The sequence below is a fragment of the Theropithecus gelada genome, chromosome 14, assembly GCF_003255815.1.
Source record: "Theropithecus gelada isolate Dixy chromosome 14, Tgel_1.0, whole genome shotgun sequence".
Classification (NCBI taxonomy): Eukaryota; Metazoa; Chordata; class Mammalia; order Primates; family Cercopithecidae; genus Theropithecus; species Theropithecus gelada.
Genome location: NC_037682.1, coordinates 117571430 through 117589175, shown reverse-complemented (window position 1 = coordinate 117589175; position 17746 = coordinate 117571430). Strand labels below are relative to the sequence as shown.

Sequence of the window (17746 nt, the reverse complement as noted above, 5' to 3'; positions counted from 1 at the left end):
GAGTTGAGATCATGCCACTGCACTCCAGCCTGGGCAACAGAGTGAGACTCTGTCTCAAAAAAAAAAAAAAAAAAGAATTAAGCAAAGGTTAAGAAGGACCACACCTGCCATCGCTATGAAGCAAAGTGTGACATTTAAGCTGGCCCTTTCATGACCCTTGAGGACAAGTAATTCCAGCCCTGTGGCTGGCAGCCACAGTGCAGCTCCTAAAGCCTTTCCTGTCTTAAAGGGGACAGAGAAAGGGAGGGTCCACTGGCAGGTGAAGCAAAGCCTGCCGGCACTGGAGTCAGAAGGATGGCAGATTTCTCTTCTCTGCCATGGGCTCAAATGCATTCAGGGTTTCTGGAATAGAGATGGATAAGTCTATCTCTTGTTGTCCCTCCTTGGCCTTAAGACTGCAATCCCCTGGCAAGCTCCTCAGTCTTCAAGAGTCTCGTGCGGCAGAAGGTCCTCCTACCCCACACCTCCATGGCCCTGCTGGGATTCTCATTAATGGTGGGCCCCACCTCCTGTGACCCAGGCTCTGACCCTGGATCTCTAGGTGCAGGGCAGCCCCAGGGGACAGATGGGGGTTTGCAGAGCCACCGCTCAGTTTGAGACAAGGGGCCTTCAGGTCCTACCTCTTCAAATGCCTACAGAACCAGTCCTGGCTCCCTCCTTCAAGGCCTGAAGGTGGCACAGGCAGAGAGAAGCTGCAGGGAAGGGCAGAGTGGATGCAGGCATCCCCTTAGCCTCTCGCTGCAGCGCCCCACACAAGGAGAGCCCTCTTCTTTGAACTTACTTGCTCTACGAAATCATCAATCAATGCTGCAAGTTCGGAAAATCCCTTCAAATTCTTTCCCACCCCTTGGGCCACATTTGGGAATTCCCACAAGCCACTTGTCAAGAGACGAATTATGCTCACTTGCCTGTGTAACTCTGAGCCAAAATCCCACCCCTTTAAACCCCAAGTCAAAACTGAAGGCCTCACGGGCAGCCACAACTGAGAAAGCAGAGGGAATGAGCCTATGGAGGGGCAGACCTTCTCTGTGAGTCTCTCCAGCCTGTGAGGGGTGCAAAAACTAGATGGGCCCACCAAGAGCAGAACAGCACATCTGAGCCTGGATTACTCCACAGGTGAAAGTGGAGGAGAGATGTCCGTCCGCTCCCAGTGCCCATGCCTGCCTGCCTACCTCGGCCTTATCCAGGCCCCTCTTCTGTTGCAGGCTGAGCACAGCCAGGTTCCAGTCTGTGGTAAGAACAGCACTCTCTGCAACACAGTGGCTCTGCCAGTTTCTGACCCCGTCAGGGTATAAAGTTTTGTGAACTCTCAGGTGTAAAAGAGGTGGTGGTAAGTGATAACTCTGGTGGTGGGCTGGTCTGGGAGACACAGAAGCGCATAGGGAACTGGAAAGGGATACCTGTGAGGGAGGACGGCTCCTCCCAAACCTGCTCCTTAGGAAAGTAGGAGAAGCAGAGGTGCTTGGAGGCCAGGGCAAGGGGCCGAGCGGCCCGAGTGGAAGTCTGGACTAAGCTACTCCACAGCTCGGGCTGAGGAGGCGATGCCTTGGGTTGGTCACCATGGTTCCTGCCTGCCAGTGCTTCAGAACACAGGCCTGCCTGGATCTGCTGGTGTCACGGGGAACGGACAAAATGGAAACACCCCACTGAGGGCTCCAGGTGCAGCTGGAAGCACAGGCGGCTGCCCAGACCACTTGGCTGGTAAGGAATGGCCTATGTAGTCATGGGCGCAAACATCACCCCATTTTACCTCTTGGGTGGGAGGACAGCCAGAAAGGGTTTTAAGCTGACCCATTAAAGCAAAAGCACTTAGGTATGACAGGTATTCACCCGGTTCCCACAGAGAGCTCAGGCCAACCCTGGTTGGTTAATTATAATCTGCTTAGAGACAGGCCAGCGTGAGAAAGAGGACAGTCAGAAGGACCCGCACTTGGAGCAGGGTGGCCAGAGACCAAGGCATTCCAGCCAGAAACCTTTACCTGCTGTTGGTTCCACTTGAGGTCAGGGATGAGGACAAAACCATCAGAGGGATCTGGGTTCTCGAAAACAATCCGGTCCTCTTCAGCCTTCTTGTCAAGAATGTTATACACCCACTGAAAGGAGGGGGAGAGAGATGGTTCACAAATACACTCATCACCCCTTGAGAGACACCCCAAACTGAGCTAGGTGCACTCCCTGGCCTCTCCAGGAGACAGGACCAAGCCATAAAAGGCCGCCACACTCAGAGGATCTACATCCGGGCTGCCCTGTCCCTAAGCATCTGTCCTTAGGAGTCCAGAAGGGATTTTCCCCCTTCCCACTCCAGCTGGCACTCAGCCATGAGTCATCACAAGGGTCTCTGCAGCTCGGATGGGGCCAGGCTCTTCCTGGTCAGCATAGTGCACGCGCTCTGCAGAGGCCTCGCAGACCCAGGCTGTGTCTGCCCTTTATAGCAGTGACCCCCTCCACTGCCCACAGGACTCAGGGGAAGAGCTGCCTCCATGGATCCTATTTCACTCTATTCAGGACTATGGGGCAAAGCAAGGTAGGAGGCTGAGGGCACCAAGGTTTCCTTCTGTGGAGGGCCGGCTACCCACCAGGGCAGTGAGAGCCTTTGCCTCTAGCAGCTCATGTGTGCAGGTTTCCCGCCGCACCGGGATTCTCATCAGCAGCGGGCTCAGCACCTTGGCCCGTCTGGAGCTGCTGCAGATGCCGGTTAATCAGCAGTCTCTGCTGACACAGGCCCCGCATGGCAAAGCAGAAATGAAAGCTATGTGGAGACACAGAGACAGCGACCTCACCAAGACCTTTCAGGGCTACCCAGGCTCCTGGCCCTTGTGTCACCCTTGGATCATCTGCTGTCAACAGTTTGCAGAGGACCCTTCCCAGGCCTATGTGGACCCGAGGACATCACTTTACAGAGATGGTCCTGGAGGCCTGTCTGAGGTTAGGAGGCTGCAGGAGGTTGGGCTGAGAAGGCCTTGGGGGTCACAGGCGTCAAACCTCAGTACCCCCAGCTCTTCTCTACTTCCCCCAGCTCTCAGGGCCCTTTGCAAACATGAACTCATGCAGGACAGTGAACTCAGCCCTACATCCGGGGGAGAGACCTGCTGGGAAACCAGAGAGGGGAGTGGCTGAGGACACACTACCGCCCCTTCCTCCTCATAGTCAGAACAGTCTCTGAGCTCACTGATGTAGGAGAAGGAGCCACGGACAGGAGGTAGGCTGGGGAGGCCAGAGAACCGACACTACCAGGCAGCCATCCATGATCCTCCTTCTACTCCCAGAAGTGCTGGACAGGCAGCATCACCGAAGGCCAGGGACACGGGGACTGCCTTAGGGTCCACACAACCTCACACCTTGAGCCCGGAGGGCTGAACACACTGCATTGCATCCTCACCTCTCAGCTGCGACGGACTAGGGGTGAGGGCAGCTGGGCCTTGAGGTCTCCTGCAGCTCTCTACCCACAGGAAGCATTTCAGTTCAGAGGGCCCCAAACCCCTCACAAGGCCCCAAACCCCTGACAAGACCCACAGGCCAGTCACAATGTGGTCCATTCACAACAAAAGACAGGCAGTTCCCAAGAAACTGAATGAGGCCCCTTCCTGGGAGGGGTCTGGAGGACACCCGACAGCCGCTTCCTCATGCAGTGCCTGGGCCAGAGCAATGCATGGCCAGCACATCCACAGAGGCATTTCCTCTCTGACCTGAAATCTCCTGGGAATGTGCTGCCGGAGGAAAAAGCCAGCGGAAATAAAAGGGAGGGAGGGAGATGGCATTCCCTACGGAAAGCCCCAACGCACCCCATAAGCAAGCCTCCCCACGGTCCGTCCCTGGTTCACAGAAAAGCGGCATCTGCCTCTGACTGGTAGAGCGAGCGTGAGCAGGTTCTGAGCCAAGGAGACCTGGTTTTATCTCCCAGCTGTCACTGGGTGAGCAACTGATGCCTCCTTTGTAAAATAGGGCTGATGATATATACGTAAGCATGGTGAAGGCTTTCAGAGAGAACATGCGCATGAAAGCGCCCAGCACAGCCAGCATAAGGGAGGCCCCCTACGAGTGGCAAAGGTGGTGGGATGGTATGCCAGAAGCTACAAGAGTCACTGGGGACAGGAAAAGAGGGAAAGGCAGTGAAAGCAAAGGAGGTGGTGAGAGAGGTAATAAGAGCGGGGCTGGAGGACGAGTGACTGCAGGAAGGGGTGATGACCGTGAGAGCAGCTGCACTCTGCCTGGCACTGCTCTCAGTGTCACAGCAACCCTGAGAGGTGGCTGCTATCATTGTCGCCATTTTGTTGTTGTTGTTGAGATGGAGCCTTGCTCTTTCGCCCCAACTGGAGTGCAGTGGCGTGATCTCGGCTCACTGCAACCTCCGCCACCCAGGTTCAAGCGATTCTCTTGCCTCAGGAGCTAGGATTATAGGTGCCTACCACCACGCCCGGCTAATTTTTATATTTTTAGTAGAGATGGGTTGTTTGTTTTTGCTTTTTGTTTTTTCTGAGCTGGAGTTTCACTCTTGGCCGGAGTGTAATGGCATGATCTTGGCAACCTCCGCCTCCCAGGTTTAAGTGATTCTCCTGCCTCAGCCTCCCAAGAAGCTGGGATTACAGGCATGTGCCACCACACTCAACTCATTTTTGTATTTTTAGTAGAGATGGGGTTTCGCCATGTTGGCCAGGCTGGTCTCGAACTCTTGACCTCAAGTGATCTGCCGCCTTGGCCTCCCAAAGTGCTGGGATTACAGGCGTGAGCCCCCACTCCTGGACATTGTCCCCATTTTACAGGTAAGGAGAATGCAAGTGCAAGGACGTTCACGCTGGGTCAGCCAATTCCAACCATGAGTATCTGGCTCCTGAGCCTGCGCCCTGGGCCAGGGTACCTGCTGCCTCCTGGGAGAGGCTGCTGGGAAAGTGGGAGGGAGCTGCATCCACAGGAAGCCTCAAGGCCAGAGGCCCAGATAAGAAAGAGAGGAGAAAGAAAGAACAAAATTCACACAAACACAGAGGGCTATGTAATGGGGAGTGCTACCATCTGAAACCAAGCCCAAGAGACCTGGCCAGCCCTGCGGATAAACTGGGCAGTGGGTGATGCCATCAGCTTTCTGCAACTCACCTGGCTGGACTTCTTTGCAGTAGGTGACACTAGCAGCTCCCTCGGTACCCTCTCTCCCGCCCTGACCTCCCATGAGACATCTTGCTCCTTCCTCATCACCTCCTGCTCTCTGCTTCTGCCTGCTGCCTTGCACTTCCCCTCCAGCCATGTGTGGTGTGACCATGTCTCCCAGGTGTCTCAGCTCTGCACATTGCTGTGCCTGTTCCTCTGAACAGTCACCTGGAGTAGAGAATGGTGGCTACCATCCTGGCATCATTCTGTGCTGGAAACAATAGCAGGCACATGATACATGGCACCTCTCTCAACTTCCACAACACCCAGGAGGGAGGAGCCATTAGTTACATTTTTCAGACAAGGAAACCAAGACTCTGAAATTAAGGACAATGTCACACTGCTCTTAGATGACAGACAGAGAATCCAAACACCAGGCTGAGGTTGAAGTCTAGCTGGATGACTCACAGACAGACATTTGTAACTAGATGATCTCGAAGGCTCCAGATCCAGACATCCCACTGCAGTTTTTACTGGGAAGTTATAAGTACCTCACATCTAAGGAGTCAAATAGTATCCCTGGCTGAGGGCACAGATACTAGGACCAGACTGCCGGGCTTTGAGACCTGTCTCCAAAATGGCTGCTGTGAAGAATAAATGAGGTGCGAGGCTGGGCACGGTGGCTCACACCTATAATCCCAGCACTTTGGGAGGCCAAGGTGGGCAGGTCACTTGAGGTCAGGAGTTTGAGACCAGCCTGGCCAATATGGTGAAACTCCATCTCTACTAAAAATACAAAAATAAGCCCAGCGTAGTGGTGGGCACCTGTAATCCCAGCTATCTGGGAGGGTGAGGCAGGAGAATCACTTGAACCTGAGAGAAGAAGGGTGCAGTGAGCCGAGATCACACCATTGCACTCCAGCTTGGGCAACAAGAGTGAAACTCTGTCTCAAAAATAAATAAATAAATAAATAAATAAATAAATAAATAAATGAGGTGTGATGCACATAAATGCTTAGAGCAGTTCTTGGCACTATGCATAGTAAGTACTCAATAAATTCCAAACTGAACTCACTGTCTTCCATGCAAACCCACTCTTCTGTTTCTGTCCCCTATACTGGGTCATGAATTATCCTTCTATCCACTCATCACCCAACCTCTTCCCTCCCCTCTCCACATCAACCAGTTGCTAAGCCCCATCCAGCCCTGTGAAGACCTACCTCTGAAATTGCTCCAGAATCCTTCCCCACTGTCCCTACCTTGGTTCATACCCATACTGGGCTTTCCCAGTTTTCTTGTTCTATGCTCACCCCAATGCCATCAATTAATTCTGCAAATCGGACCATATTGTCCACATGCTTAAAACTATTTAGGGCACTCTCACCGCCTATGGCAACTGTTCTCACATCTGATGGTTGTTAGAAATATGAGAGAGAGACAGAGAGAGAGAGAGGTTTTCTTAAATGCACAATTCCCAGCTCCACTCCCTGAAGGGTGAGATTCAGCAGATACGGAATAGTGCTCCGTGCTCAGTATTTATGAAAATCCCCAGGCAATCCTAATGGTAAGCAAGGTTCAGGAACTCCTGGCCCCCTGGACAAAGTCCATGTGCCTCTGCCTGGCCCCTGCCTACCATCTCTGTGCTGTCGCTTCTGACCCTCCAGCAGCCCAAGCCCCAGTCACACCAAACTCCTTGCAGCTCCCCCAAAGCATCAGATGATTCCAGCTCTGTGTGCCTCTGGACTTGCTCCTCCCTCCCTCTGTGCTCCTGGTAAATTTCTATTTGTCCTCTAAGACCCAAGGGGAGGATCTTCTCCCTGTGAAGTCCCGACTGTGCTGGTCACTGTCCCTCTGCATCAGCACGGTAGCTCATCTAGGGATCAGAGTGCTCATCCCATTGTCACAATTGCCCGTTTACAAGTCTATCTTCCCTGTTAGACTGTGAGGATCCTGTCTAGGTTTCATCATCTTGGTGACTCTCCAAAGCCTGGCATAGGACCAGGTCCATAGTAGGTACTCAGTAAACATAATGACTGTTGCCAGTTAAGCTGAGTGCTTATCAACTAGAAATAGCCAAGAAGGAATACATAAACCGCTCCCGTCTGTCAGGAGCTGGAAGAGTAGTGGAGTTTTCATTGTGCTCTTCTCCGAGTGGAACTGCAGAATGGTGTATAATGAGGAATATACACAGCCAGGCACAGTGGCTCACACCTGTACTCCTAGCACTTTGGGAGGCCAAGGCAGGCAGATTGCCTGAGCTCAGGAGTTTGAGGCCAGCCTGGGCAACATGGCAAAACCCCATCTCTACTAAAAATACAAAAAATTAACCAGGCATGGTGGCGCGCGCCTGTAATCCCAGCTACTCACACCAACCACATCAGGCCTTCCTTACTTGAATCTCAGGTTTGCGCAACCAGCACAACAGAACAACTGTTCCAGGAGATTCCCTAGGACCCTGAACAGCAGAAACTCTAAGAAGGTGGAGACGTAGTTCCTTTCCACTTGGAAAACAGAACAAGTGCTGGGACTTTAAAAACAACCAACCAACCAACAACAAAAAAAAGTGAGTCAGCTTGAGCCAGACGCACCCCGTGCAAACTGCCGCCCAGGGAGACCACGGCTGAACCAGGCTGGGGAAGGGGGCTGGCGGCACACAGGCCTCCCAAGGAAACGTTGTTCCTGCAGGTCCTGCCAACCTCCCCTTCCTTACTCCTCTCGAGTACAATTCACCTTGCAGTGCCCACAGACACAGCACACCCTCCCTTCTTCTGGGTCAGGGAGGAGTGGCTGTGAGTTCCTCACATCACAACACCCTCCACCACAGTGACCTGAATCTTGGGGAGAAAAGTGAGAAATGCTCAAAGAGAACAAGGGTGAACGATAAAGATAAGGAACAGTGTGAGAGTCAGTGAGTGGGCAAGAAACTGACTCATCAATAAGCATCAATCATATTTAACTTTGAGGACTCACATGGGGCCAGTTCTAGGCAGAGGCTCCAGTTGGCACTGGGCCTAGGCCCAGGGAGGAGTCAGGATCTTGGCGCTAAATGGCCTTGCATCTGGCCTGGCCAGACGACTGCCAGCTTGTGAATGGAGTCCCTGCACCGAATCCCCGGGGCCAATGGAGTCCTGCCTTCTTTTGGACGAATGCAAGGGGGAGGGGGTGAGGGAAGAGCTTTTTACTCTGAGACTGAGATCCTGCAGGCCAGTTTGCCACAGGTAAAACCAGGAATAAGAGTCTGGACTGGGTGGGACTAACTCAACATCAGCCTTTTACCCATTCATGGACCCAAAGCAATGGCACAGTCATCCTGAGGCTGGATCAGGGCTACTGCAGAGCAGACACACATTCTTCCAAAGGACTGGATTGCTTTGAGGTCCCCAGAGAGCCTCCATGGCATGCCCAAGCACATCAGGTGGGACCAAGACCAGCATCAGTTCCCTCACCCCCAAAGCCTTCTCTGACCATGCTATATAAAATGGCAACTGCCCACCCCAGGCCTTTTGGTCGCACTTACCCTGTCCATTTCTCTCCGCAGCCCTCATTATCTCACAGAGCATACAGATCCTGAGATATCTATGTATGGTCACACACTGTGTGACCGTGCATGGGATGTAAGCTGCACAACGTGGGGATTCTGTCCGCCATGCTCTCTACTGTACCCCCATCCCCTCACCTAGCACAGCGCCTGGCCCCGAATACGACCCCAATAGACACTCGTAAGAGGAGGCACCAGCCACGGGAGCAGTGCTCTGCATCTGAGACATGCAGCCAGTCACCTGGATGCTGAGGCTCTGGGACTCCAGGTGGGGTAAAGTAATGTTCCTGTAGTCATCTCCCGTCTCTCGGATCAGGCGGAGGTCCTGGCGTAGGTACTTCTGCAGGTGTTTCTCTGTGGCAGGGTAAACCACGGTCGTCTTTACATCTGCAACGACACAGCACAGCCCGTGACACAGAAGCAATGCCCACTCTCGATGCCACAGGCACCATGGTGAGGAGAGACCTCCCGCCCTGGCTTTGATTCCCTGAGGGAAGCCAAAATCCAAGAGGATCACGCACCCAAGAGCCACCCCCACAGAGTGCCTTGTGCCACTGCATTCATGAGCTGAGCCACACTCAGAACCTGGAAAACACGGGGCCCCTCGTCAGGCAAGCCCCAGCCCTTCCTGCTCCACCTTCCAGGCACAGGAATGAGAGGTCCCTAACTCTTCTCACATGCCAAATTTCTAGGTATGTGGCTTTCTGGACCCAAAGCTGAAAATATGGTTTAAAGCCTGGGCACGGTGGCTCACGCCTGTAACCCCAGCACTTTGGGAGGCCGAGGCAGGCGGATCACCTGAGGTCGGGAGTTCGAGACCAATCTGACCAACGTAGAGAAACCCCATCGCTACTAAAAATACAAAATTAACCAGGCGTGGTGGCGCATGCCAGTAATCCCAGCTACTCGGGAGGCTGAGGCGGGAGAACCGCTTGAACCTGGGAGGCAGAGGTTGCGGTAAGCCCAGATCGCGCCATTGCACTCCAGCCTGGGCAACAAGAGCGAAACTCCGTCTCAAAAAAAAAAAAAAAGGTTTAAAACCCAGTAGTCCCCTTAATGACGGGCAGTGCAGCACAGCGCAGTGGTTCCAGGCACAGACTCTGGAGCCAGACTGAGTTCAAGTACTGGCTCTGCCTGCTCCTTATTCTGAATGGGACCTTGGCATCACCCGGGAGCAAGGTTCAGCTGTTTAACTTCTTGTTTAACTTCTTGGTGCCTCTACTTCCTCATCTGTCAAATGAGGATAGTAAAAGCTCCTGTGTCACAAGGCTGGGAGGATTAAACAAGTCAATTACCTGTGAAGTTCTTAGAACAATATCTGGCACACAGTAAATACCACATAAGTGCTGTGATGTTTCATCCAGGGTTTCTGAATCTCAGCACCACTGACATTTTGGCCTGGATAATTCTCTGTTGCGGGGGCTGTCCTGTGCATTAAAGGATGTTCAGCTGCATCCCTGGCCTCTATTGGGATGTTAGTAGCACCCTCCCCAAGTTGTGACAACGCAAAATGTCTCCAGACTTTGCCAAATGTGTCCCCTGAAAGGAAAAACTGTCCCCAGGTGAGAACTACAGTTTTAAACTAGAAGGATGTCTTGCAGTTTTCCTAAACAGACTCTAGGCTGGCGTCCTGGTCCAAAACCACCTGGTTTTGGTTAAGTCCTTTCCCTTATTTTTAATAACATCTGGTACAATTGTTATCATTACTCTAACATTTACACACAGTGTTTTAACACAGATCTTAGGGGTATTTCAAAATCAGCTTGGATCTTTCTCAAAAGACCCATGGTTCCCCGCTGACTTTCTTAATCTGGGTTCAGATAGGCTGTCCCAGAGAAACCCAAGAGAGAGCCGAAAACCCGCAGGGACATTTTACCACCACGAAGTCCTCATGCTCACTCACACACCGCGAAACCCAGCTAAGAACTATCCATCTATACTTTCATATTTGGTCTGAGGTCATAGGTGGTTTTAACCCCACTTTCATACATCAGTGACAAGGGTGGGCTGGGACTCAAAAGAGTCATTCGGTATCACACTGTGAAATGTGGCAGAGGCGAGCCTGGAACTGAGGCCTTCTTACCCTAAAGCCAGCGCTCCTATAACACCACAGGCTACTTTCAACTTCTACTTCCAAGTCCCAGTGACGATGTACAGAGATGACATACCAGGCACATGGCTTCTGTCCCATCAAACATCCCAGTCCATCAGCTCTGGGAGGCACAGCAGCACAGTGGGAAGACATGGACGCTGGCCCCAGGCTGGCCACACGACTCTCCATACTGGCTGTGTACCCTTGGGCATGGGGCTTCACGTCTTAGAGCCTTGGCTTCCTCACCTATTAAAGGGTGGTCATCAAATCTGCCTTACAGAGTTGTTTACATTAAATAAAACATGTCACCTGGATCACTGGAGGTGCTAAATAAATGTCACCCAATCCTGGGAATCCCCGGATCTGACCGTGAAAAGGGGGCATGAAGACCTCCTCACAACTCTCTGAGAACGCAGCAAAAAACTGTTCCTTGCTTCTCACTCTGTTCTCTAACAGCTCAGGGTCATGGGTCATAGGCCAGAAGGCAGAGGTCAGAGGTCAGGCACACCAAGATCTCAAGAGGCGGGAGACTGCTTGAAGTAGACTGAACGGCACCACCTTGGCCCTTGCAGTGGACCTGAGGGAAATTCATACATCTGCAGTGGAGCTTGGTGGATGAGAACAGAGATTCTCGAGCCAGTCAGTCTGGATGCAAGTCCTGGCTCTGCACTTATTAGCTGCGTAACCTCAGGCAAGTGACTGGCCCTCTCTGTGGCTTCAGTCTCCTGACCTCTACAATCTGGGGTAACAATAACAGCACCGACCTTCCAGGGCTGTTGGGGGAACTAAATGAGTCAGTAGAAGGAAAGATTCAGGAAGTGCCTCACACAGAGAAAAGCGCTCCACCAAGGCTAGCTTGGATTCTCTCCACTGTTGCCTCAGTTGCCTGGGTTGGGCAGTGGAGCTCCCTGAGAGTCGGGGCGAGATGGGCAGGGCACAGAGGCAGAGCGGGCGCTGGAGAGCAGCCGGGCTCTGCGGGCAGGGTCACCCAGCCGGGCTCCCGGCCCCTGGCTGCTCCAGATCAGAAAGCCACCTGGCCTGTGAGCGTGCCCTGGTCTGCCGAGGCCTGTGCAAGGCCCGCCCCAGTCACCCGGGGTGCAGGGAAACTGGTGTCTCACTGAGCCAGCCCCTCCCGCCTCCCCTCAGCAGCAAGAGCATCCACAGGCGCTTATTTTCCAACTGCTCACTTCCTGCCACCCTCCTGCCTTTCCTGAGGTGCGCCTGCAGGGCTGGGAACCCCACTGCAGCACTCTCACAGCTCCCCACGGCCCCGAGAGCACTCACTCCTCAGGGGCCTGGCTTCCCTCAGATCTCCACCAAAAGCCTCCGTCAGGGTCACACTGAGGTGGGGGCTGCCACCTCAAACTATCCCCTGCGCCACAGCTCCTGTGCTTCCTGCCGTGGTCTACGAGGCTGTTGGTGACCTCGCCCTGGCCCTCTCTCCACCTTCATGCACTGCCTCTCTCCCGCCTGGGGCCTCTGCTCCAGCCACACCAGCTCCCCACGGACCCACTCACTCGCGTCAGCTATGGGCTCCTCTCTGGGCCGTGCACGGGCCGCCCCCACGGCCAGGCTGACCCTCCTACCCACGGAGCCACGCTGCTCCTTGCTTCATCCAGGCCTCTGCTCTGAGGCCAGCTCCTCAGGCTCGCTCAGCCCTGGTAAAACAGCAGCCCTAACCTCGTGGCCCTGTCTCCTCCGCCAACCTGCTTCCTCTTCACTTCTCACTCCCTCGCAGCAGCATGTGGATTGACTGACTCCCCAACTACTGTGCAGCTTCCAGAAGAAAAATAAAATTGTCCCCAGCACCTGGAATAGTGCCTGGCATACAGTAAGCACTCAATAAATATTTAGTGAACAAATGAATAAATGAATCTGGCCTTTTCGACTTTAAACCCAGGAAGAACATTTTTGTCCTAAATGGAATAAAACCTCTTTGATACAAATCAATATATTTCCTAATGCTAAAGTTTACCTTGGCAGCCGGAAAAAAAATAAACGCTGGTGTTTACCTCAATGCCCGTCAAGATGTTGAGCTGCAGCTGAACTTCAGGTGGAGTTTGGTCAAGAGTCAATGCTCAATAAACAATCACACCATCAGGTGAAAACATGTGGGGAAACAGGATACACAGGCACAGTCTCAAAAATATCTCCGCATAGATTACTTATTAATTACAAAGGCAACACGAGTCGCTTTACAGCAGCAAAAGGCTGCCACCTCAGCCAGGCCATGGGAGTCACCGTCACCCCTGCTGGGCATGCTGACATCACGTGCCTCCTGATCCTGTGGAATTCTGGCCAAAAACGCATAACCTGAGTCTAGTCACGAGGAAATATCAGCAAACCAAAATCCAGGGGCATTCAACAAAACGAGTGGCTTTATAACACCGCAAAAATGTCACAGTTAGGAAAGACAAAGGCGGCTGAGGAATTGCTCCAGATGACGGGAGACTAAAGAGATGGGACTTAAAGGGATTGGATTACAGGCGTGAGCCACCGCGCCTGGCCTTCCTGTTGGCATTCTGGTAACAGCCCGGGATAACCCTCAAAAGCCTATCCCTGGAAAATGTTCACAATATATTAAGAGCACCTCCAACACTCCTTACAGAGTTCCCCATCATGCTTTTTAACATTGTGTTTGTCTTTTTAATTCAAATTGTACTTGCATATATGTCAAAGAGTCAAATGAAGCTTGTTTTCAAAAACACTTTTCTGCTCCTCCCTGCTCCCAATTTTCAGCTCCTTCAAAGGCACCACTTTCAACGCTTCTGTCCACCTCTTTGGTTATATACTTCCAGAATTCTAAATTATATTTTTATATCTTGTTCCTACTTGACTTTTAACATCTATTACTTACTGACTTCTCATTAAGGAAGATGAGGATTTACCTCTTTTTACCATCCCTCCACCAAATGTACACACATGCACAAACACACACATATACAGATACTTCCTAACCCTCAACCTCAGAGTACAACTTCACCACAATTTTTGATAAATCAGTATTCAATATTGATGCTATGATGATGATGTACATGCTGTTCACTGCCAAATTTATTGTGATTATTTTTTCTCTTCAGCATAATTCTTTGGTGTATGGAATAACTAATTACACTTTTACTTGTTTAATTTTTTTTTTTTTTTTGAGACGGAGTCTCGCTCTGTCACCCAGGCTGGAGTGCAGTGGCCGGATCTCTGCTCACTGCAAACTCCGCCTCCCGGGTTTAGGCCATTCTCCTGGCTCAGCCTCCCGAGTAGCGGGGACTACAGGCGCTCGCCACCTCGCCCGGCTAGTTTTTTGTATTTTTTAGTAGAGACGGGGTTTCACCGTATTAGCCAGGATGGTCTCGATCTCCTGACCTCGTGATCCGCCCGTCTCGGCCTCCCAAAGTGCTAGGATTACAGGCTTGAGCCACCGCGCCCGGCCTACTTGTTTAATTTTCTGTTTTTCTTTCTTTCTTTCTTTTTTTTTTTTTTTTTGACACTGCGTCTCACTCTATCTCCCAGGCTGGAGTACAATGGCGCGATCTTGGCTCACTGCAACCTCCACCTCCCAGGTTCAAGCAATTCTCGCACCTCAGCAACCCAAGTGAGTAGCTGGGATTACAGGTACCCACACCATGCCCTGCTAATTTTTGTATTTTTAGTAGAGATGGGGTTTCACCATGTTAGTCAGGCTGGTCTCAAACTCCTGACCTCAGGTGATCCACCCACTTCAGCCTCCCAAAATGCTGGAATATAGGTGTGAGACATCGTGCCCAGCCAGAGACGGCATCTCCACCCAAATCCTGGCCACTTGCTTAATCTTCTATAAACATGACACTAATTCATTCCCAAATCCACTTCCCTGTTTACACAAATCTCTTGATGTGTTAAACTCATCAGGCAGGCCAGGCACAGTGGCTCATGCCTATAGTCCCAGCAATTTGGGAGGCCAAGGCAGGGAGATTGCTTGAGACCATGAGTTTGAGACCAGCCTGAGCAACATAGTGAGATCCCGTCTTTACCAAAAAAAAAAAAAAGCAGAAAAATTAGCTGGGCATGGTGGTACATGCCTGTAGTCCCGGCTACTCAGAAGGCTGAAGTGGCAGGATCCCTTGAGCCAGGGAAACGGAGGTTGTGATGAGCGGGGAGATCTCGCCACTGCACTCCCACCTGGGGGACAGAGCGAGACCCTGCCAAAAAACAAAAAACCTCATCAGGCACATGAACAATGTGTCTTCCCAGAACTTCCGGTTGCCACCCCCAGAAGTAATTCTCAAACTTTAGTGTGGCATTATTATTATTATAGATTCAATTCCTGGAATTTTCATTAGGAAAACTGAGAAAATATTTTCAATTCTCTGAAGTAATTTACCAAGTAGATCAGCAAAATAGGTATTCAAAGTTCCACCACAGCATAAAACAGAAATCATTATACACAATTGTCAGTTAAGGCCGGGCGCGGTGGCTCAAGCCTGTAATCCCAGCACTTTGGGAGGCCGAGACGGGCGGATCACGAGGTCAGGAGATCGAGACCATCCTGGCGAACACGGTGAAACCCCGTCTCTACTAAAAAATACAAAAAACTAGCCGGGCACGGTGGCGGGCGCCTGTGGTCCCAGCTACTCGGGAGGCTGAGGCAGGAGAATGGCGTAAGCCCGGGAGGCGGAGCTTGCAGCGAGCCAAGATCGCGCCACTGCACTCCAGCCTGGGCGACAGAGCGAGACTCCGTCTCAAAAAAAAAAAAAAAAAAAAAAAGTACAATTGTCAGTTAAAATTTAAAAGTTATACTAAAAAAAAAATTTTTTTTGCTACTGCAATCTGCTATGTGAATACAATCAATCACTGTAGAAATACAACTTTAGGGCTGTGTGCAGTGGTTCACACCTGTAATCCCAGCACTTTGGGAGGCCAAGGCGGACGGATCACCTGAGGTCAGAAGTTCAGCCTGGCCAATATGGTGAAACCCCGTCTCTACAAAAACACAAAAAAATTAGTCAGGCATAGTGGCTCGCTTCTGTAATCCCAGATACTTGGGAGGTGGAGGCGGAAGAATCGCTTGAACCTGGGAGGTGGAGGTTGTGGTGAACCGAGACCACACCATTGCACTCCAGCCTGGGCGACAGAGCGAGACACCATCTCAAAAAACAAACAAACAAAACAAAAAAACAACTTTAGGGCCAGGTTTGGTGGCTCATGCCTATAATCCCAGCACTTTGGATCACCTGAGCCCAGGAGTTCGAGACCAGCCTGGGCAACATGGCAAAACCCTATCTCTACAAAAAATACAAAAATTAGCTGGCTGTGATAGGCCATGCCTGTAGTCCCAGCGACTCTGGAGGCTGAGGTGGTGGGAGGATCGCTTGAGCCTGGGAGGTCAAGGCTGCAATGAGCTGTGATCATGCCAGTGCACTCCAGCCTGGGTGACTGAGCAAGACCCTGTCTCAAAAACAAAAGAAAAGAAAGAAATGCAACTTTAATACATTTAGCATTGTTTGAATGCCTTACTTGGTCAAAGAACTTTTTGCATCATGTGTATTTTTTTTTTTAATCATTAACGTATACCTGCTTTGAAAAATACATGCATCGGCTTGCATATATAACATTACAATGAAAATAAACACAATGTTTCTAAAGCTGAACTTTCTACTGCTCAAGGTAAAACAATAATTGTATTTTGAAAATTGTTTCCCAGATAAGAGGATTAAAAAGGTCTCTTGTAACTATTGGTAACAGTACAGAATCATCAAATTTGTAAACTGTGAATCACAAACTCAAGTTGGGTCCAGAGACATGGTGCAAGCGAGATATATTTTGAGACTTGAAACATCTGAAAATATATTTATTCTACTGTCACACATAGGAATTTGGTGGCTGGGTGTGGTGGCTCAACACTCTGGGAGGCTGAAACAGGGGGGAAATCTCTTGAGCCCAGGTGTTCGAGACCATGGCAAGACCCCATCTCTACAAAAAATAATACATTAGCCATGTGTGCTGGTACCTGCCTCTGGTCGCCACTACTCGGGAGACTGAAGTGGGAGAATCACTTGAACTCGGGAGTTTGAGGCTGCCATGAGCTATGACTGTACCACTGGACTCCAACCTGGCAACAAAGTAAGGCCTGTCTCAAAAATTGTTTTTTTCTCTTTGCTAAAGAATTTTAGGATAAGGCCGGGCGCGGTGGCTCATGCCTGTAATCCCAGCACTTTGGGAGGCCGAGGCGGGCGGATCACAAGGTCAGGAGATCGAGACCACAGTGAAACCCCGTCTCTACTAAAAATACAAAAAATTAGCCGGGCGCGGTGGCGGGCACCTGTAGTCCCAGCTACTCAGGAGGCTGAGGCAGGACAATGGCGTGAACCCGGGAGGCGGAGCTTGCAGTGAGCCAAGATCGCGCCACTGCACTCCAGCCTGGGCGACAGCGCGAGACTCCGTCTCAAAAAAAAAAAAAAGAATTTTAGGATAGACTGGCCAACATGGTGAAACCCCGTCACTACTAAAAATACAAAAAATTAGCTGGGCGTGGTGGCATGCGCATGTAGTCCCAGCTACTCAGGAGGCTGAGGCAAAAGAATCACTTGAACCTTGGAGGCAGAGGTTGCAATGAGCTGAGATTGTGCCACTGTACTCCAGCCTGGGTGAGAGTGAGACTTCAGCTGAAAAAAAAAAAAAAAAAAAGAGAATGGCAGGAATGGCCGGGCGCGGTGGCTCATGCTTTGGGAGGCTAAGGTGGGCGGATCACGAGGTCGGGAGATCGAGACCATACTGGAGAACACAGTGAAACCCCGTCTCTACTAAAAATACAAAAAATTAGCCGGGCATGGTGGCGGGCACCTGTAGTCCCAGCTACTCGGGAGGCTGGGGCAGGAGAATGGTGTGAACCAGGAGGCGGAGCTTGCAGTGAGCAGAGATCGCACAAATGCACTCCTGCCTGGACAACAGAGCAAGACTCCGTCTCAAAAAAAAAGTGTGTATACATGCAACTGCATACCATATGCACACACAGAAAAGTCTGAAAGGACAGGCTGGGTGTGGTGGCTCACACCTGTAATCCC

General features: G+C 51.3%; 1 protein-coding gene across 1 annotated transcript in view; it reads right to left on the bottom strand.

Annotated features, from left to right (window-relative positions):
- The window catches only part of DCPS (decapping enzyme, scavenger), a 41701-nt gene that overhangs the window by 6960 nt on the left and 16995 nt on the right, over positions 1 to 17746 (bottom strand). The window contains 2 exon segments of the mRNA XM_025357188.1: positions 1980 to 2093; positions 8859 to 9004. Of these exon segments, the coding sequence (XP_025212973.1) occupies positions 1980 to 2093; positions 8859 to 9004 (260 nt within the window).